The sequence below is a fragment of the Perognathus longimembris genome, chromosome 6, assembly GCF_023159225.1.
Source record: "Perognathus longimembris pacificus isolate PPM17 chromosome 6, ASM2315922v1, whole genome shotgun sequence".
In the NCBI taxonomy this organism is placed as follows: Eukaryota; Metazoa; Chordata; class Mammalia; order Rodentia; family Heteromyidae; genus Perognathus; species Perognathus longimembris.
This window is the reverse complement of record NC_063166.1, coordinates 60,081,518-60,104,697: the sequence shown is the minus strand read 5'-3', so window position 1 is coordinate 60,104,697 and position 23,180 is coordinate 60,081,518. Positions and strand designations below refer to the sequence as shown.

Sequence of the window (23,180 nt, the reverse complement as noted above, 5' to 3'; positions counted from 1 at the left end):
GCTAGACTGGGAAAACTATCAGGCTTGGATTCTTGAGAGCAGACAACTATGAAAGTTTAAGTGTACCACATGATTCTGGACTATAGTTTCATCCTCTTTGAAACAAACAGTGAGAGACTGTTGGAGACCATGTTAGTCCCCAAAGCCTCTAGGTATTGGAATAGTGTGGAAAAAATAAATGGATTGTGCCGGTCCTGTGCTAAACTAAAAAGTCCATTTGCTTTTAATGGGACAGCCTTTACCTCTAGCCAATTCTTTCCCCATGCTAAGTAAAAATGTGGACCAAGAATAGCAGATTATTTTTTATTTGATTTTTCAAGAGAAGCCTGGAATCTCAAAAATGAAAGCTGTGAAATATCTCAACTTTCCTATTTAATTTTAGAAATGAGTGTTTAGTGAGCCAAGTATGTCAATGGCCCCAAACCGCCCATGAACATGTTCTCTGTGACTATGGTAAAAACCAGCTACCTTACCTATATTTTCATACACCACACTCACACACAAAATCCTATTCTTTACTCCTAGATAAAATATCTTCCTATGGTTAATGCCTGAGATTTAGCAACAGGCTATGTTAATTTGCTTATTTCACTCTAGAACTAAAAAGGTGTTCCTTCTATCATAGTTCCCTCTTGTAATGATACATACATGTAGCCTTTGGCTGTTGCCTAACTAGACCACTTTCTAGCAATTCCCCTGGTAAGATGAAGAGGAAATGAAGACATTTATGACACTCTCACCATAGGTATTCAAATAAATTAACATAGTAAGACAAAAAAACATAGTGATTACTTGAATTTTTAACTTGGGGTGCACATTTCAAACCTTCACATCTCTGGATTTGTTTTAAATTTTAGATGTTGGAAACTAACCTGATAGCTTTATTCCCTCCCCCCAAAATAGCTTAAGTCATTCCTAAGATGTTCTCAAATGTCTGATCCCTGTATTTTCCTTTTGAAAGGCCTATAACCACAGGAATTTCACAGGGACCTTGGTAAACATATGATCTCATAGTAGGTTATCATTGGAAAATCAGAAAATTCTTTCTATCAAATAAAATTTCCTTTAAATCAGAAATTTTATGGAAAATCCCACTGGCCAGATTTTTATTTTAGTGAAATATATACCTTGTCCCCAAACTTTTGTTCTTAGGGCTCATGGGGAGAAGTTAGATAAGCTTTGATAGGGATTCTCATGGAAGAGCAGGACAAGCTCTGTAGACTCTGATTGAATAAGACCAGGCTAGCCTATCCTTTTGGGGTATGAGGGGCTGTCACATACTTCAGAAGTAAGAAGCATTACCTTTGGAATGCACATTGTGGGCTCAGACAAGCGAGGATAGGTGTAGGAGTTGTAGGAGTGTCCTTGGGAATGGGTTTTAAATGCACTTGCTCCGAATGGCATCATGGGTTCCTGGAGCCCTGAGCCTGACTTGGACCTCTGGCGCATGGCTGGCTGGGGGCTGGTCTGATTCAGGTACGATGACTTTGGCCTCCTGTCATAGTCATCCAGGCTGGGTCCCCAGTCACTTTCACTGTATGCCAGACTCTCCTTGGAGCACCTGCTAGTCCCTGCAGTTCTAGAAGGCGTGAATTGGAATGAGTAATCCAGAGGGGAACTACTTGAGGCTCGCTGGTACTCCCATTTGAGGTCACCATATTCGCTTGGTTTGCTCAGAGAGTCCAAGTGTGCAGGATAATCCATAGGAAATCTGGCCATATCTGTTTTCAAAGGCTTCATCTCAGAATAGTAGGCCTCTCCGTGTTTCATTTTCATGATGTGCCCATTTTGCTTGGAGGAATGGCTGCCTTTATAGTAGGGATCCAGATCATCTCCGTAGAGACTCTTCTCTCTGTACTTGTCAGTTGTGTAGTCTGCGGTGGTGTCGGATTCGCTGGAGTACTGGGAGAAGGTGATGAAGCCATTTTCTTCAGAGTGGCCTGGACCATGGCTGGCAGCTCCCAGATCTGGGGTAGGTGGACTTTCTTTCCTTAGGGAGTTGGAACGAGTCACAGAGATGTTGTCAAAATCCTCCAGCAGGCCATTGATGGAAGATTCCTTGCAGGACTTGTTTCCTCTAACAATTGTCTGGAAATAATCAAAGGAATACCGTTTAAAGAAAACATGTTATATCTTAAAATTGCCAGAAGAATGCCACTTCCTACTCCATCCCCTAGGCACATTTTATAAAAGATTGAAGAAGAGAAAAAAATTGCTTGGTTTCACTGGCAAAATAAATTAAATATGAAACAATAACATCAGCTTTGTACTTATTTATTCCCATTGAGATACTAATGATCAGAAATATAGTTAGAAACTTATCTTACTGGCAAATACTTTCTTCCTGATTCTTTATCTAAAAGAAATTCTAACAGATGAGCTGATTGTTATGAGTTTTAACAATCTAGAATTATTTGGTTATAAAAAGTATATTTACTACTCAGAGGATTTTGAGAAAAATCCACTAAGCAGGAAGTGGTGCTGTGGCTCAAGTGGTAGAGGGATAGCCTTGAAGTGCTCAGGTTCAGTGCTCAGTCCTAGAGTTCAAGCCCCACAACGAACACAAACAAACAAATAAACAAAATCCACTAAGCAATACCTATAAGTAGGAATGGGTATACTGTTTAAAATGTTTATTAAAGACACTAATAACTGATGATATGGGACTTCATAGAACAGGGAAGCATTTTTGAAGCTGAATAAGGAACTGTGTGGAAATTACTTGTAGAGTTTAATTTGTGATCAAATATGATGTTTTTATTCACTCCATAACTATAATGCTTGCTGAGGCCTGGACACACTTCTAAATATTATCATCTCTGAATTTTGGATGGCTTGATAATGATGTGGTTATACCTGGATCTTAGTGACAAATTGTTCCCTTTAATGAACCAAAATAACACTGAAATACAAGGAACAGAGAAACAGCAAACCACTCGCAAAATCTAGTCAGTGAAGCCTTGATAATGAGGAGGTTGGGAGCAAAATATGAAGGGGGTGGATAAAAGAAGAAAGAACAAAGTGTTGTGACTTCCAGGATTTTAAGAGAAAGTCCCCTTTGAGCAAGGGGCAAGAAGTTCAACAGCATCACAGTTAGTACAATAGGCAACTTCAAAGGGAAGGAGGAAGACTAAATTGTGCCAGAGCTCATGGTTTATACATCAGTTATTCTTATACAATTCATGTTGAAGGGCACCATTTTTTTATTTATATTTTTCTAATAGTCCTGGACAAATGCTTTGGCCTATTGTCTTTTAAATATACTTTATTTTAGAAGATTATAAATATGCTTTATTTTATGAAGATAATACATAGTTTTCATAGACTTCTCAGCCAGTTTTTCCTGGAGTTAACAGCCTACATTGGTAATTAATGAAACTCCACATTTATTAAAATTTCATTAATGTTTTTCCATGGCTCCAGTGTACTATCAACAGTGACTTATTACATTATTGGTCATGTCTCTTCAGTGTTCCCAGTTTCTCAGACTTTCCTTCCTATTGAAGGCCTTGGTAATTTTGAGGAGGACCAAGCAGGTGTTTTGTAGATTTGGCTTTCTCTGAGGCTTTCCCTGTGATTACACTGGAATAATGGGTTTGTGGGAGAAAATGAAGAGTAAAGTACCAGTTTCATTTTATCCTAGTTAGTGTATATACCAGCCGTATGACTTAGTGATGTTTTCTTCGATCACTTTGGTGAGGTAGCATTTCCCATGTTTCTACACTATAAGATGTATTCTCCAGCCTTCCTCTTGGGATCAAAATGCAAAGAACATCTCACTCCCAAGGAATAGGGAGTTGAGCTCTGTATCTCTGGGGTAGAGAGAGCTCATCTACATAAGGTATCTGGAATTCTTCTTCTATACTGGAGACATGTTTATTGTCCCCCATTTATTTACTGGATGAATTCATTGATATTCATGAAAGGGTTATGATCCAACACTGTTATTTGCACTATTGATCAAAGGCTCTAGCTTTTGGTCAGTGAAAATTCTTTTGGATTGGCTGTTGTGTTTCTTTGATAAATCAGCCATTACACTAAGAAGTCCTGGCTCCTTTTCAAAACGATTGTCTGGGTTCTAGTCTCCTCCTGGGGTTTGATTGCTCATAGGCCCATGCAGTAAATGGAGAAAGGGAAGATATAATGTATAAACATAAGCACAAAACATATATAGGTATATACAAACATAAAACATATGCCCATGTATACATAAAATTGTACTTACCCATCCTCTTTTTATATTGAACAATGTGATTTCATACTGATGCCTTTGAATATAATCTATTACCATATGGTTTATTCTAACTTTCTCCTTATCTGTCACCTTCTTGCCTAATAGTGAAAAACACAGGCCCCACCATCTGTCATCCATCTATCTCCTCCATCCCAGTATTGCAGAGCAGGTTCAGAACCCCTGACTCATTTTACCATGAGAAATGTCTTGCCAAGTAGAATATTATTTACATCCAGTTCTTTTTGACTTTTGTATTACAGTTTCCACTCAAAGCACCATTTCTCAATGTTACTCAAGTTAATGTCTTTTTTCTGTATCCACTTCAGTATAATCATTCATTCCAATTTCTGCAGTATACTGGAAGGTCCTTGTTTCTGAGAACTTGAAAATCAGCCAGTTCTATGTACTTGCAACTGCAAGTCCAGAGAGGCATGCTCAGCTCACATGAATATTTGTAGCAGTTCACTCAGTAAATGTAACTCTATGTTTGTTAATGAAGAAGTAGAAATATCAACATGGCTACGAGCTAAAGGGTATTTAGAAGAAAAACAGGCTGCCCATTGAAGAAGAGACATTAAAAAATGTAGTAATTATCATTGTTTTGAATCTTGGGCTTATAGCACTTACAAGCTTTATAATGTCAGGTGTCAAGGAAGTTACTTCATAAAATGGTGAGACTAAATCTTTAGGTTAATGTGATGATTTAGTAAGACAGCATGTGCTGTTGACTCCTGGCATTCAGAAAGCACTAGTAAATAGTAGTTATTTAACCATCTTCTCAGTGAAATTTACTTTCAAATTAGGCAGACCATTTAGGGAAAAATGAAGCTACGAACAACAGAAGACATATCCCAGCTACTTAAAAAGGAAGAAGTAGGATTTTAGGTCCAGTCTTTTAATGTTCATTTTATTTATTTAATTATGTTTATGTGGTACCAAGTAATCAAACCTAGGGCTTCATACATGCGAGGCAAGCACTCTACCACTAAGTCACATTACTAATCCTCAAGGTCCCATTATAAACTACCATTAGTAACTTTAGATACAAAACACAAAATTCTTGAAGAATTTACCATAATTGTTAGATGAAATATATGGTACTCTGTTTATATCTTTCTTAAAAAATGTAATATATGGGGCTGGGGATATGGCCTAGTGGCTAGAGTGCCTGCCTCCTATTCATGAGGCCCTGGGTTCAATTCCCCAGCACCACATATACAGAAAATGGCCAGAAGTGGCGCTGTGGCTCAAGTGGCAGAGTGCTAGCCTTGAGCAAAGAAAAAGAAGCCAGGGACAGTGCTCAGGCCCTGAGTCCAAGCCCCAGGACTGGCCACAAAAAAAAAAAGCTTAAAAAATGTAATATATGAGTCTTATAATCAATAAAATTAGACTTTCAAAATATAGTCCGATTCAATAGGCATTGGGAAGGCACTTGTGATGTTGATACTGAAGAGCTCTCAGTTGATGTTTTTGCTGCTGGTCTGTATTTCACACTGTATAATAATACAATTAGTGCATTTTCCCATGTTATTTCTGTAATTTTGGTTACTGGTAAAATAAAATGTTAGAATGAGACATGCTTTTCAGTATAACAGGAGGCAACATTAATAACACACATGTGTGCTCTGCATATGTATATACATATATTTGCAAATATGTAACACAAAAATAGTACAGATGTATATTTTACTATCTACAATTTAGCAGTAAATGAGTAATATATATGTATATATATATATAAAACATTATATATATGTAAATTACTAGCTGCTATGGTTGGTTCAGTGAGTTGTACTGTTCAGTGTTTTCTCATTTTCAATGAATGTGACTTTTTATCTTCATGGTTAACCAAAATAATGACCTTAATAGATTTCATCATTTTGGTGTTAAAAAAAACACCCATAATGTAAACATTTACTTAAAAAAAAAACAGTATGAAGCTGTAACCCTTAGAATTTCAGATTAATAAAACATTGGGGCCTTGAGTCTATTGTTGGAGCTATTTGAAAAGAAGAAATTTTAATCTAGCTATAGGAAAAAACAAAACAAAAGAAACTAAGAAAATGATACTGAAATTAAGACTTCTGGGCTGGGATATGGCCTAGTGGCAAGAGTGCTTGCCTCATATACATGAGGCCCTGGGTTCAATTCCCCAGCACCACATATACAGAAAATGGCCAGAAGTGGTGCTGTGGCTCAAGTGGCAGAGTGCTAGCCTTGAGCAAGAAGAAGCCAGGGACAGTGCTCAGGCCCTGAGTCCAAGCCCCAGGACTGGCCAAAAATAAATAAATAAATAAATAAATAAAATAATGAAATTAAGACTTCTCCCGGCCCCCCCCCCCCAACTGTAGGTCTCACTTTTGGCATTTGAAAATATTGGTTGATGAAGTAAATATACCATTCTTTAAAAAATGTTTTAAAATTATCTTTCAGTAGTTGTACAAAGGGGTAAGTTACCCCCAACACATTGGTTTATAGGTACAATGCCTCTTTTTTTTTTCCAAATTTTTATTATCAAACTGATATACAGAGATGTTACAGTTTCATACGTTAGGCATTGGATACATTTCTTGTACTGTTTGTTATCTTGTCCCTCATACCCCCCTCCCCCCTCCCCCTTACCCTTTCCCCCCCTGAGGTGTTCAGTTCACTTACACCAAACAGTTTTGCAAGTATTGCTTTTGTAGTTGTTTGTCTTTTTTTACCCTGTGTCTCTCAATTTTGGTATTCCCTTTCAATTTCCTGCATCCAATACCAGTATACATGGTTTCCAATATACTCAGATAAGATTACAGAGATAGTGTAGGTACATCCACAGGAAGGTGATACAAGAACATCATCAATAATAGAAGCTACAGATACACATGGGACGTTGAAAGTAGTTACAACTGTGATATAACAATTGTTTCCATAACATGGAGTTCATTTCACTTAGCATCATCTTAGGTGTGCATAAGGGTATAGCTATTGGGCCTTGTGATGCTCTGCTATGACTTGCCTAAACCTGTACTAATTATTCCCAATAAGGGAGACCATAGAGTCCATGTTTCTTTGGGTCTGGCTCACTTCAGGTACAATGCCTCTTGATCACTATCACCCTTTTCATTTTTCTCCCCCATCCATTCCAATCCAGTCCCTCTTCAATTTTCGTAGTTTCATAGGATATTGATATTATGACTTCTTTCTCCCCATTTTCCTCTTTCCACTCATCTGCCCCTACCCTGTAACCTCTCCCCACACATCTCAAGTACTAGCTTCTTGGTATTTACTTTATGAGTTAGTTTTTCAAAGGAGCTATTCCTGGAATCTCATGCTTTCCACTTGAATGCAAACACACAAGAGCACACCAAAATGTTGTTAAGAACAATTGGTTAGTCAACCCTAGAAAAAGTAAAATGGAAGGGTAGCAAAACCTTATTTGACCAGGAAGGCCAGTTAATCCAGAACCAAAGAAGTATTTGTTTTCCTGACTCATTCTTTACTTACTAAATCATAACCAGTAAAACAATAATAATGGAACCCAATCATGTAGAATTTTTTCCAACACAGTTTAATCAGGTGTTGGACGAGAACCACTATTTATTATCGTCAACAACAGATATTTATTAAAGCAAGATTGTGCAGCTTAAGAAAAATCAATAATACAATAACTGTGAGAATTCTATGCCATGGAACCTCCGGGCATTAACCATCAATGCAATCCAATCTATTTAAGTTGGAAGCTGTGGTTCTCATTGTTTTTTTCCATTGTACCCTGGACCAGCTCGGCATCTGTTCTGGCTCCTGGTGACAGCAGCTATATTTCATGGCACTCCTTGTGTAGGCTGGCGGCTAGTGATAAGCTATAATGGATCTGTCCTGGAGAACAGCTGTCTCCCCTTGTTCCTGGAGAAGGGATGAAAAAGTGCCTCTGTTTTCATAGGCTGTATTAACCTTGACAATAATGAAGTGTGTAATTAACAGCCTTGCCCTAATAAGACCTTCCATTTCCTTTTGATAAACAATATCTTCTCAGAATATCAAGAGTGTGTTCCCTTTTGTCTTTCTGGGTAAAAACTTCCCAGGATAAGGATAAGTCAAACATTCCTCTCACTCAAGAATAAACCAAGATGCACTTCGGAAGGATCTACTTTTAAACTGTCTACGTAAATTCTTACCCTGTTGTTAAGAGTCCTAGTGCCTTTGTTTATACTAAAACATGTGACTAGAAACATCTTGGGACAAAACATAAGGAAAACATATCTCATATACGTGGGTCTTTTATGGGAAGAAATGTCAATTCTCAACTGGATGTTGTAACATCATAAGACATCGTTTCAGTCTCTTCATATTTTCTACATATATTTTTATTTAATACCCATTGTGGTGAGAAATTGAGAGTTGCATATTTAGGCAGAATATCTTAGATGATGGTAAAGGTTTCTGATTATAAAGACACTTCTTAAAAATTATGTAATATCCTCAATCACATGGAATCTGCATAAGCCCGTTTCTTTTATAACTAAAGATATGGTTATGCTTTTCATTAATATCAAGGAAGTAAAATGTATATAGGATTTGTGGATTTTGCAGGAATAAAGCTTTTCTCATTAATTGGAAAATGCTGTAGTGTTTTTCGTCTTCTCTACTTCCTATGCTGCAATGAGGCCAGTACAATCAGTGAGCAAGTTCCACAAGAGACTGCTCTCCACCAAGTGACTCCCATTTAATGGAAACTTGACAAGGCAATTGGAATTGTTTGCAGGCTGGGTTATTGCTGCTTTGAACACATGGGCTAGAGCCACCTAATTCAATCAGTCAATAGATGTGTTTAGATTTTTGTTTGAAGTCACTTAAAGATCATGAATACTGTCTCTGGGTATTCTATTATTTGCATGATGGCTTCTGGCTCACTGGCTAGTTAAGCAGTGAGGTATATGGAAATATTTCTAGGCATTATTTTATTCATTTACCTAAAGTGTTTTTAGTACTCTGCACTTAATGAGGCAGATTAAACCGTATTCATTTTTTTATTTAAAGCAGATTCTTTTGCAAAGTAAGGTCAAGAAATGTGCATATGATCATAGAAAATTATGCTTATTGAAATGAACACCAAGAAAAGGCTTTTTATTGTACTGTTTTCAGTTCTTTTTTGCTTTCCTTCCCACTTCTTTTGGTTTATTCTCTTTAGTTGTTGCTTTTTATTTCTGTATGCTTTGTCTGATATATGCTTATCTGATTTGGGGTGGGGGGAAAGGGAACCACACAAATAGTAGAACAAAGGGTGAACCAATTCAGCAGTGATACTCACTAGATACTATGTTGGAAATGAACTATACAACTTAGGGATGGGGAAGTCTGAAGGGAGAAGACTGGGAGAGCATGAGGGAGGGGTAAGGGAATGTACTCATTACCTGATGATGTAACTGTAACCCTTCTGTACATCACCTTACAATAAAACTAAAGAACATTTTTTAAAAATAAAGTATAATAATAATAAAAGAGAAGAAGGAAAGGGGAAGCAAATCCAAGTATGTGGTATCAGGCTTGGCCTTTTCTGTAGAGCTGTGAAGACTGTTGCCTTGATTTGATCATTTGAGGGAATGCAACAGCACACTTATCTATCTGCTCCCATTTCCTATGTAGGATGGCTGAAGTCACCCTAAGATGAAGGCAAAGAAGCCATCATGTATAAAAGCAGAGGTCAGTGTAACCGAGGTGAACAGCAGATTGTCTTACCAATGGTTGTGGAAATCCTATCTCTGAAAACAATGATTAATGAGTCACCAGAACTTACAAATGTCTAACAAATGATGTTATTAATACTATTAAAAAGTGCTTGGCAGGGCTGGGGATATAGCCTAGTGGCAAGAGTGCCTGCCTCGGATACACGAGGCCCTAGGTTCGATTCCCCAGCACCACATATACAGAAAACGGCCAGAAGCGGCGCTGTGGCTCAAGTGGCAGAGTGCTAGCCTTGAGCGGGAAGAAGCCAGGGACAGTGCTCAGGCCCTGAGTCCAAGGCCCAGGACTGGCCAAAAAAAAAAAAAAAAAAAAGTGCTTGGGGCTGGGAGTATGGCCTAGTGGTAGAGTGCTTGCCTTGTATACATGAAGCCCTGAGTTTGATTCCTCAGCACCACATATATAGAAAATGGCTAGCCTTGAGCAAAAAGAAGCCAGGGACAGTGCTCAGGCCCTCAGTTTAAGCCTCAGGACTGGCAAAAAAATAAGAAAGAAAGAAAAAAAAGTGATAGTAGCCGAGTGTGGTGGCTCACATTGTAATATTAGCCACCAGGGAGGGAGAGCACTTGAGGGTTATAGTTCAAGCCTATATCAAGGCCAAAAAAACAAAAACAAAAACAAGGCTTTGAGTTCAAACCACAAGACCAGCATACACACAGAAAACCCCAGACAAATAACAGCAAAGAAAAGGCTTGACAGTTCCTACACGTGATGTCCTTGGTTTAATACCTAGTGTTATGGAAGAAAGCAAATCAAAGCTTCCAGTAACAACAACAACAAAGTAATTGGCAGTTCCTGGAAGTCTCAATCTCTTTAACATTTCCACAAGTCAGAATGTGGTGCTACTTTCACCAGCTAGAAAAACTTGCATGTCCTGGGAGGACAGCAAAAGTGGTAGTTTCCCAGCATTACTTTGCTTTCTGAGTACATATAGAATGTAATCATGTGATTTTATTCCCTCCCTCCCTCCCTCTCTCTCTCCTTCCCTTTTTTCCTTCCTTCGTTCCTTTCTTTTCCTCTTTCTCTTGCAAAATATTACATATAATTATATATAATATATATCTGATTTCACATAAATATTGAATATATATATCGAATATAATCTAATTATAAATGCCATATAAGTGTATACATCTATGTATATACATTATAAAATATTTTCTAGTTCTTAAACCCAGATTAGTGTGGGATGTTTTTTGTGTTATAGGAAAACAAACAGAAAGAGGGAAATGACCAATTTACAGCACAAAGGGCACCTCTGGAGTATTATCTTCCTAGCCTGTGTATGTTTCATAATGATGGATAATATTTATCCTATTATGATTGTGTTCAAACATCCCAGAGGTCAAGTTTAAGCCTGAATGCAGGATGCTGTGAAGAGTTCACCGAACTCCTATTCACTGTCTCAGGATAGCAATAGACTAGCAAACCCTTGCACCACACTTGGAGAGAATGCACTTCTTGAAGTGCCTTTGGCAAATATCTCAGTCCCTTCCCTAAGCAATATCTTAGATAAATCGGGGATCCTTACAACACACATACATCAGGAAAGAATGAACCAAAATTACCTTTCCTTTGCCCACAATTTTATTACATCCATTGTGTTTTTATGTTTGATTGTAGACTTAACAACAAAAACAAAAATCCTGAGAAACAAATAAGATTTAGAGCTGCTTTTGCCCTCAGAAAATCTCTGTAGGCTGGATTCATTAGGTCACTAGGTCCCACAGATAAGGCCTCATGAACCATTGACTTTCAAATGAGAATTGGAAATTTTGCTTTCCTGTTAGGGAAGATTGCAGTCCTCACTCTTGCTTTCTATTCATAAAGAGTCTAGTAATGGTCTGACTGAATGCTCAAGAGGCTTGGGGGGAAAAATCAGATAGCCTAATGATTATATTCATGTGAAATACCTGCACATTCGTAACTTCCTATTGTCATTTCACTTTCATAATTTATATGCTTCTTTGTCCTTAATCTTTAGATGTATGATTCCTTGCACAATGGTATTATATGGAATTTCATCACACATTCATGGCAAAACTTAAAAGGGGAATAAAGTCACTTTCAAGATAATTGTTCCCAATAACAAGTTCTATCATTTGACCTTCAAATCTTGTAAAAAAAAAAACTCACATTGAAATAATTTCTTTGTCCTAATTCTAACTCTTGACACTAGAGCAAGTTTATCAACTGAAGACTATGCTTGCTCCTTAAGGAAACACTAGCTCACTGCACCAAGGGAAAACTAGACGACAGGCTGCTAACATTGTCACCTTAGAAATAGGCTACAGCCAGGTACCAGTGGCTCACACCTGAAATCCTATCAACTTAGGAAGCTGAGAGCTGAGAATTGAAGTTCAATTCCAGCCAGGTTAAGAAAGTTCATTAGATTCTTATCTCCAGTTAACCCCCCAAAATTGAAAGATGTGGCTCAAGTGGTAGAGTGCCAATTGTGAACAAAAAAGTTAAGGGGCAGTATCCAGGCAGGCCTTGAGTTCAAGCCCCAATACTGGCACACATACACAGAAAGAGAAAGAAAGGAAGAAAGAGAGAGAAAGAAAGAAAAGAAAGAAAGAAAGAAAGAGAAAGGAAGGAAAGAAGAGAGGAAGGGAAAGGAAGGAAGGAAGGAAGGAAGGAAGGAAGGAAGGAAGGAAGGAAGGAAGGAAGGAAGGAAGGAAAGAAGGAAAAGAAAGGAAGGAAGGAATTACGGACACATAGTGTTTGGGGGAAATTTCAAAACTCTTTAAGCGCAGACAGTATCTAGGAGTAAATTAAGAAGGATCTCTGTGGTGGGGGCTGGGAAGCAGTAGTTTTAAACCTTTCTCAGATTATTCCAAAATGCAGCGAAGGTTGGACACCAGTAACCTAATGCAATTTATTATCAAGATCTACTGCACACACCAATCTACTAGCATCTTCTAACAGAGAGAGGATAAGCAGATCTGGCTGAAATGAACTCCAAGAAATAGAAACAAGAGGCTTTTTGTTATTTTGGCTTTTGTTTTTTCCTTTGTCACTGTTTTTGTTCTCTTAGTTTATCTGTCTAGGGGAGGGTTGGGGGGAGCACAGATGTGGTGGGACAGCGGGTCAACAAATGCAGTCATGACACTCATTAGACACTATGTTGAACGAGCTATACAACTTAAGGGGGAGGGGGCCTGGGAGGGAAAAACTGGGAGAAAGGGAGGGAAAGGGTGACACTGTTTAAAAAGAAATGTACTCATTACCTTACTTAGGTAACAGTAACTCCTCAGTATATCACCTTTACAATAACAATTTTAAAGAAAAGAGATTCTCAACTTCTCACATGCTGCTGATCTGCAGGACACACTTGATGTTCCAGTGTTCTGAAAAGCAGATCAAACTTATTTGACAGCTGACTTGGGGCTTACTTATTACAGAGGAAATGACATCCCTACCATGAACTCAAGAGAACACTGGAATATGAGTTTGGCAATCTGGATTTTAGGGCAAGTTCCATCCTTCCATCCTTGGCAACTGTTAAAATCTTTGTCAAGTCACTTTACCTTACTGGGTCTATGCTTATCTATACCAAAAAGCATTGCCTGGCTCCTTCCAAGCCCCAATATTCTGTTGCTTTGAAGATTCTCACATGTCTCAGCTGTTCTAAGCACTTACAGCATTAACAGAGTGCTATGTTTGCACAGTAGCTGGCTTGGTTGATAACTAGTCTGATAAAGGCTCTTAGAAGAGAAAATGAGTATGGAGTGATGCTATATATGGTCCCACTTTTCCTCTCCAGACTGTTCATAAGTCCTTTCCAATGTGACTCATAAGTTCTTTGTAACATGACTTTGCAGCTCCTTCCATCTAGCTATGGACTCTATTCCCTTTTCTTTTATTTTAACCAGGTGACATGCGCCCACCAATGGACCAGTAGAAATGATGTCATGCCTAATGCTGTGCCACTTTAATTTGAAACCACTCAAGTTGCCACATGAACAAGTCTGAATTAGTCTTGTGAAAAATGAAAGAGATGTGGGCAGAGACAAGGTATCTGGGCTGAGGCCATTCTAGACCAATCAGCCTTGTGGAGCCAACTCAGCAGCTGACAGATGAGTGAGTGCAGAGGAGATAAGAAAGGCCTGCTGAGCCCAGGCTGAACTGCTGACTTGCAGAATTGTCAGGAACAACCCATGGTTGTTGTCTAAGCTCTTATTAAAATCATTGCTATGGTTGAAAATACATAACTGAAAACAGTACCATTTCAACTGTTTTTAAGTATGCAATTCAGTGGCACTAAGCACATACACAATGTTACCAGAGCATTTTATCATCCTCCAACAGAAACTCTCTCATTATCTCTCTTTGCCCTGAGCCCCTGGTAACTTTGACTCTACTTTCTGCCTATGTAAGTTATTATTCTTGGGTTATCACATAAGTGTAACTACATAATACAACATTATTTTATATCTGGATTATTTCATTTACCATATTTGTAAGGTCTGTTGATGTGCTTTAACTACAAGAATTTTAGTCATTTTAAAGAAATAGTAATATTCCACATGAATAAATATGCCACATGTTATTACCCATATATTTGCTAATGGGCATTTGGACTACTTTCATTGTTTGACTTTCAAAAATAATGGTGTGAACATGGGTACATGAGAATTGTTCAAGTCTAGGCCTCATTCCATTGGGTATGTACTTAGAGGTAGCACTGCTATAGTTTAACTAAGTATATGTTTCCGTTTTCAAGGAACCTCTTATATGGTTTATATAGCAGATATTCCCATCAGAACCCATGATGCTTCTGATTTTCCCACATCCTTGAAACAATTGCTATGTTGCATTATGACTTTATAAATCATAGCCATCTTAGTGGCATAAAGTGGTATCTTATTGTGATTTTGTTGTTGTTGCTATGTGCTGCTAAAGACCAAACTTAGGGCCTGAGCTACATCCTTGGTCCTTTCATCATGGTTTTAACTTTTATTTCCCCCTTTTCTTGTGTTTGTTGTCCAGCCTTATTCCTTCTTTGCAGAAATGCCTATCCATGTCATTTACTCATATTTGATTGGGTTACTTATTTTGGGTGTTCATTTAGTGGAATTTACCAAATGTGTTATGGATATTAATTCAATACATATTATATATGTATGAAATATATATGATACATGAATATATATATGAATCACACACACACACATATATATATGTGATTTGCAAGCATTTTCTCACATTTTGTGGCTTATCTTTTCACTATCTTGTTAGGGCCTTTAAAGTTCAGTTTATAAACTTTAAAAAAATTTTCATGGCTATGATTTTGGCTTCATATCCCAGAAGTGATTGCCAAATTCATTGCTGAGAAGTTCCTCTTTTCTTCTAAGAGTTTTATAGTTTTCGCTGTTTTTTCTAGGTCAAGTTTCCTTGGTATTAGTTGTTGAAAAGATGAATAATCTGGGGTTTATTCTGTGAATATTATGTGAATACATTGGCTTTATGTCAGTACAACATGATCTTTTTATTACTATAGTTTTTAGAAATCTTTGAGAAATGGGAGGAAATGTCAATTTCCAACTTTGTTTTCTCTCTCTCTCTCTCTCTCCTCCCTCTCTCTTTCTCTTCCTCTTTTCTTCAAGAGCAGATTGACTCTGGTGAGAGGGAGTCACTGAGATTCCATAAAGCTTTTAGGATTTCTTTACTTTTTCTTTTCTTTTTGTGATGGTGGGAATCGAACTATGAGCTTCCTGTATGACAGGTAGGTGCTCTATCATTGAGCTGTACTCTCATCTGGACTGTTTTTCTATTTCTGCAATAATGAAAAAAATCAAGCCATTCATATTTCCATAGGAATTATGTTGAATCTGTAGTACCATACTATCAAAAATATTGAGACTGATCTAGATTGATCTAGGGAAACAGGATGCTTGTTATTTATTTGTGTATATTTTTCTTTGATCAGTGTTGTAGTTTTGAGTGTGTTTTTAGGAATTTAGTTTCAGAGTGTTTAGTTTCTGACATATGGAATTGCACTAACAAATCATAGCTTGATGTGAAACCAAGCTATACATTGTAAGCTAATTCTTCCACTCAGTAGAAAGCAACAAGACAGGAAAAAACTTTCTTTGTTCAAGAGACTGCTTCTCCCCCATCCTCCTCTGTTCTTTCTTTCTTCCTCTATAGCCACTCTTCTATGTATAAAAAGGAAGAGGCTTGTTGGATGGGACAAAAAGGGGAAGAGCTGAGGAACATACATGGCTCAAAGGACCTTTTTTTCTTCTTCTTTTTTTTTTTTTTGAGAGAGCTGTACTGTCTTTTTTTTTTTTTTTTTTTTTGGCCAGTCCTGGGCCTTGGACTCAGGGCCTGAGCACTGTCCCTGGCTTCTTCCCGCTCAAGGCTAGCACTCTGCCACTTGAGCCACAGCGCCGCTTCTGGCCGTTTTCTGTATATGTGGTGCTGGGGAATCGAACCTAGGGCCTCGTGTATCCGAGGCAGGCACTCTTGCCACTAGGCTATATCCCCAGCCCGTGTACTGTCTTTATAGACCATATATTCTACCTTCATGGAGAAAAGACCCATAACTTTCTTTCTGTAGGTAAGGAGTCCTATTTTGACCCAACGTAGTAGGGGGTGAGTGAATAGAAGTGATTCTCACTTACTGAGCCAATACCAGCTTGCACAGCTATCTCAAATTAAAGTTGGAAGAGTCAGAGGTGTGTGCTTTTATGAAGACTCATTAATAAAAGGACATTCACTGTAATAAAGCAAACATGTAGAGTTCTGTTACCTTTTCCACAGTCTAAGTACAGGAATCTGCATGGACAGTCCATTACCCCATGAACAGTGCCATAACCCATGGTGTGAGCAGAACAAGTTGAATCAGTCCAAGAGGTGAGAGGGGACCAAGCAGTACTGTCATGAATTCATGAATTGTGGGGAGCAAGCAAGTTACTACTGAGTGGATAGAAGAGAGGAGAAGGTAGGCACTTAAAAGGTTCAAAGCAAAATGGTTTACCTTATCAGATCACTAGGTGGCAAAACGTATGTCTTGCTTTTGTTCTACACAACAGCCCCAGGAAACATGCATTATTACTATCTCATTTTAAAAGTGAGAAAACAGAAGTTACAATAACTTCCTAAGATTCCACATCTCTTTTAGTGGTATAGTGGACTGAAATTAATATCATTTCAAATAGTTTTTTTCTCTCATTAATGATCATGTTCCTTGCAGCTGACTTTGTGATATGTAGAGATATGTAAGGATATGACATACATACAGTACAGATCTCTGACTCATCACCTGTGAGGTTGGCCACCTGTCTTGCTTTGGTCATTGGAAGCTGATCCATGAAAAATGGCAAGAGGCATCCAGAATAGACATGAAACCAGTGTCAATCCTGCAGCCAACCCCAGGTCATCTGAAGCCTGAATTAGAATACCCCCAGCAACTGCTGACCCATACACATGGTAAAAGAAAGTTTTAATGTTATAACACCATTAGAAATCCGCCATTTGTTTACTATGTGGCATTTCTGCAGCCAAAGTTGATTCAATTCCAGGGTGAATGCAATGCCCTGTCTCTTAAGGTCCCTAATGTACAATCTAGAAAGTATTCACACCTGTGGTCACACCTGTTATGTTGCGGTGGGAAGTGCCCAGCACAGTTGCTGACCTGGCAAGCATTCGTCGTTTTTATGAACAGAACCTCAGGTTGATTTCTCAGTTAGCTTTGGAGACACAAAATGTTCTTCTTTTCAGTGCATTCTACTCTTGTTATTTTGCACTGCATGGCTTCACCATAATAGATTAGGAATTACTAAAAAGCTTGGTTTGCATGTAATATTAGGAAGAGTTGAGAGTCGGAGTTGTTCCAAATTAGTCAAATGTGAGCAAAGCATCTGAACAAAATTTAAGAAGTAGAAAGTGCCCTCTTTCTCTATTGAAGTTTGGCTTCCGTTTAAAAAGGGAATAATTTGGAATAAGTCCAAGGAAAATCTCCACCTTGTTTAAATGTACATGAAATGGAGTCTTAGCAGGCAAAAAAGTCTTTATTTGATCAACTTGTCAACTAGAAAGCAGCAAAACAAAAACCACAAAAGTAAGCAAACAAAAGTAACATGTCATCATCACGCATGCATTTTAGTTCCTACTCCCCTAAGTCACAGATGGTAGAGACAGGGGTGGCTTTCATGGAAAATGAAAGTTGATTTATTTTGTCTCATTTTTGTCCTGGCCCAGAATCCAGGAAATGCAAAGGGCCTTTTTCAACATGGAAGCATCACACAACACAGCAAATTGGTAGATAGGGTGCCTGGGAAGAGAAAGACCATAGATTCATGTAGAAAAGAAAGTGGTCAACTCTCCTGTACCTGCCTGTTCAGTTTCACCATGGTTTTCTGGGTCGATGGAGCTTCCGTGGAGTAATGTAAGTGTTAGCTAGTACGATGGTACTTGCCATTCATTTTCTTGATGGTTATTAATTCTTCCTCTGCTTTTTTTCTACTTCTCTGAATTTTTTTCTTTCTATTCCCTGCAGAACAATTCAAATTCTGCTCTATTTAAATCATAGAAACAGCACTTCTTAGCACCTGAAGGCTTCTACCTCACCATAGCTGATCTTCAACTCATAAATAGCTTCTATTTGAGAAGAAAATTCAGGACCATCCCTTCACGGTGTTCTTCTTGGCCAACTAATGGCTCCCCTGTGTGTTCATCAGTGCCAACTATCCACATTCTGTGATTATCTTTGCACAGATTTGTATTCAATGTTTTCTAGATTTATAGATAACTTTATGGTACTTACAATAAATGATACACACTGTTCAAAATGTCCTCCTTCTATAATCTCCATAGTAAGTATCTTCAGGAAATATATACTAATATTATGCCCATGATACAGATGTGGATACTGGGGCCTTAGCCATTAAGTAGGGAATCTGACTAGGAACTCAGGGCATTTGTCTGCTCATTCTGTATTCTGTGCCTTAGCTGGTACATTCACATTGCTAATATTAGAAAAAAAATGCATTGCCACCTGGAGTTGCCACTAGCTCTGTGTGTGTGTGTGTGTGTGTGTGTGTGTGTGTGTGTGTGTGAGAGAGAGAGAGAGAGAGAGAGAGAGAGAGAGAGAGAGAGAGAGAGTCGGTTGTGAAGCTTGAACTCAGGCTCAGGACCTGGGCTTTTTTGCTCAAGGCTAGTACTCTACCACTTTGAGCCATAGCCCCACTTCCAGCTTTTTTGAGTGGTTAATTAGAGATAATAGTCTCACAGGAACTTTTCTGCTGGCTCCTAACTGTAATTCTCAGATGTCAGCCTCCTGAGTAGCTAGGATTACAGGCAGGAGACACTGGCACCTGGCTTTCATATACATTTTCAAAAGCAATCTATTTAACAAACTAACAAGATTGAAAGAGTTATTATCACCACCCAAAGTGAAAAAAAAAACTTAGATATGAAGAAGGTTAAGTGAGTCAAAGTCACAAAGTTAGTTCAAGTAGAGGAATCAGGTCTTGAAATCAAATTTCTCTAGGCTCAAATCTTAAGACTGTGGCATCCAAATTGGGAATTTATGATGGATCCACCTGCTTTGTGAATCCCACTGACCTGATCTACTCTAACCTGTTGACACTCACACAAAAAACACTCCTCGAACACTCATTTAAGGGGGGGGGGTGAGAAGAAGCTTCCTGGTATCATGGTACTGGTTTTCCCCTTCAGAAGCACCACTAGAATGCTCAAGAGTTGGCATTTTGTGGCATAAGGTAAAAAAAGACAGGACCTGACATTTTTTTCTAGAATTATATCCTATTCTGTATTCCCTACATAAAGAGATGTAGAAGGAATTGTACTAGTTTGAGCTTTTCTAAAAGCAGTACCACTTTAGCATAGCTAGTTGAATTGGAAGGAAATTCCAGGAGGCCACATGGGAGACAGACAAGACTACAGTGTCAATGGAACAATCCCATAATGGATGCTCTGATGAGCAGACAACCACTGACTGAGCAAGTGGAACTCAGACCTACCTTTGACTCTCTGAAGAGCTACTTGGAATGTGTAGGAACTGTCTCACTAAGAAGTGGAGGTGTTTGTCTAACCACTTCCTTTCCACTTTGGTTAATAATGACCTCTAGGGTACTCATTCTCCAACATCTCTAGACAGACCTATTATGCTAGGGAAAGGAGTTGGATACAGGGCAGATGAGAAACTGTCAGTATGCAGGAGATCAGTTCACAAAAGCTGCAGGTAAACTCAGGTGTGTTCAAGTAATCTGAAGCAGGGTATTCATACGACTGTTCTATAATAGGCTTTGCACATGGAACATGGAGAGATACAAGTTTAAAGGTCTGTTCTGCCACTATGCAATTTAAAGATGCATGTCCACATGAACCATGTATCACTTATCTGTGAAATGATTTATTGTTAGATTGCTTGTGGACAAGGTATGTATTAACACCTGATAGACTACCAGGTATGCCATGGGTAATCCTTATACATTTCTCATTTTGTTAAAAGTGAAAAGACTTTAGACTCTTTGCTTAAAGGTCTGGATTCTTAGTGGTTATTGAATGAAGGAAAGAAGGAATAAGGGACACAAAATCTACATGGTGGCCTGGGTGGCCTGGGAAGAACAGAATCGCTAATGGCATGATTATAGACTGAGTCTCATAACCATGATGTTTAATGGACATGGTAGAGATTCTGTAATTTCATGACAATCTGTGTTAGATGATGGTAACTCTTGGTGATGATTGAGAATGAAAGTGGGCATGAGATGAGGGTCTGAGGGGAGGAGAGCTTTGTAAAATTGTGACTCCTGTACCTGAATACCCTTCTTCTATTTTTTTTTTTCTATTCCAGTGTTGGAGTCCAATGCCTCACATTCTTACACAACACTGAGCTAGACCTTCCATCCAGTATTTTTGTGGTTAAAGAGAGATGGAGTCTCATGAACTTTCTGGCAAGTTGGCTTTAAACCATGATCTTCTGATCTCATCCTCCTGAAAAGCTAGGCATGAGCCACTGATGCCTAGCTATTTGTGCCCTTTTATTTATGTATATTAATTGTTAGCAGATAGTTAAATAGTTCAACAGTGTAAATGAAGCAAAGGACAAGTTGGTCTTCCTAGGATGACACCAAGAGTAATTTTTTTTTTTTTTTGGTGTAGTGATGTATGCCTGAAACCACCGCTTGGTCATGACTCCAGGTCAGTTCAGGCAAAAAGTTAGTGAGACTCTATCGAGAAACAAAGGAAAGCAATAAAAGGGATGAGTTGTGGCTTGTTAGGCAAGTGCAAAGTCCTAGATTCTAGAACTGCCAAAAAAAAAAAAAAAGAAAAGGAAGAAACATAATGCTCCTCTGTGAGAAGGGTGAACACAAAAGTATAAGCTAATCAATTCATTTTAGAAAATCAACTAAAGCTTAGGATAAAAACTTTTTGTGAGGGATGTTGTATAAGTGATGACCCATATAGCACAGTTACAAACAATCTACCCTTCATAAACTTACTCATTGCCACCTGACAGTGGACAGCTCCTTCACTGAGCGATCAAGGTCAGTGCCACTAGCCTTGGGACTCTGGAAAACCCAAGTTTTACCTGGCTAGAGGCAGTGGGAGGGCCCAGCATTCCTTCTCTGATAGATCTTCCAAAGGTAAATATCCTGAATCTCCTTATGAGCAAGTGTGACTCAAAGCTGAAGTGAGGAGAATTCTACAATACAACTTATCTGTTCTCTCTAAGAGTCCAGTAGACAAAGGAAGGCTGATGAGCCATTCTAGAATCATCATGGTCTGAAGACACAGGGCAGCTAAATGCAACAATGATCTGTCAATTGGGTCTTTATTATTAGGACAGTACTGGAGCCCAAGAAATATGAACTCAGTGTTAATGTCCTGGTTTGGATAATGACATAGGGATGAGTAGAAGATACACTGGTTTTTAAAACCAGTGAGAGCACTTTAACGGAAGACCATAGAGTGGGTGATCTACAATAAACAACTGAAGTTAGTATATAAGATTTCCGATGGCTGAGACATTCAAGATCATGTTACTGGAAGATGTAATATCTTGGGAAGGTCTCCTTTCTGGTCGATTGACAAATGTATTCTTATTGCTTCACATGGACACAGGGCAAACAAAGTTCTCTTAGGTGTCTTTCATAATGACAGAGCCCAGTGACCTAAGATCTACCTACAGATAAGGCTACATTGAGCTTAGTATTTCAGTATACGGATTTTGTCTAATGGGAGGGGCATGAAACATCCAGCCTATAAGAGATAGGAAACATACACTATGGTGTTCAAAGGCAATGGATCATCAGGTTGACAACCTAGTCTCAACGGATTCAGAGCAAGAGGTTCTTAGTAAGGTGCTTACAATTTCAGATGATTTGAAATAGAAATGAAAAGTCGTTTCCACAAATGCTTTATTAAGAAGGATTTCTAATCCCAGAGGACAGCAAATCAATCTAAGAACCCGAGGTAGAAATACTCTTTACTGAAGTGGATTTAAGTTCATCAGAAACCCTCAGCTCTCTCCATGTGGGCTAAGATGATCAGGAGAAATGTCTGTATATCTGATTTTCAGTCTCATTTTGAAATCAGGGGGCAAACATTTTTTAATATTATATAACTTTTCAGTACAATTTAAGAGTGTACTTTTTGAAAAAAACAAATATGTGTCTAATATGCACATATTCTCAGACTAGAAGTAAGATAATGGGGGGGGGGAATTCTACAGTAAATTAATTTAAAAGGATCTATATAATCACAGTTTGAAACCTTTAGGTTAAATTTGCATTACTAGCCAGCTCATTTCCATAGCACTCTTTTATCAGTCGTGATTTGGGCCTAACAATGTACATTCCTAATCAATTCAGCTGTTTGGATGCAGTTCAGTTATCGGGTGCCACAGTAATGGAAACAAGAATGGAGAGAGAAAAAGAATGCTTGTCATGGAGAAAATAAGGCGTGATGAAGAATAAGCAAAGCTTCTTAGATTTGGTGAATGAATGATGCCTCTTCAACCAAGTCATATCTATATTGGGGAAAAATGGATTCGATCCCTGGTGGAAGGGCCCAGCATTGACAGTTGGGTTTGACTTGGCCATCAAACATCAGGACTTTGTGTGATGGAATATTAACAGCCCTGTGTCTTGGTAGTGGGGAAAAGATTATGCTCCAGGTGGTCTCCCCATTACCAAGGTCTTTCCATTTCTTTGCTTTCTTGTACCTAGGCCAGTGGCTCTACTTTGGA

At 38.4% G+C, this 23,180-nt stretch overlaps 1 protein-coding gene across 1 annotated transcript in view; it reads right to left on the bottom strand.

Moving 5' to 3' along the window:
• Pak5 (p21 (RAC1) activated kinase 5) overlaps positions 1-23,180 on the bottom strand; it is a 64,211-nt gene that overhangs the window by 27,986 nt on the left and 13,045 nt on the right. Inside the window, exon 2 of the mRNA XM_048347419.1 lies at positions 1,303-2,088. Coding sequence (XP_048203376.1) covers positions 1,303-2,088 — 786 coding nt within the window. The remainder of the gene's footprint in view (positions 1-1,302; positions 2,089-23,180) is intronic.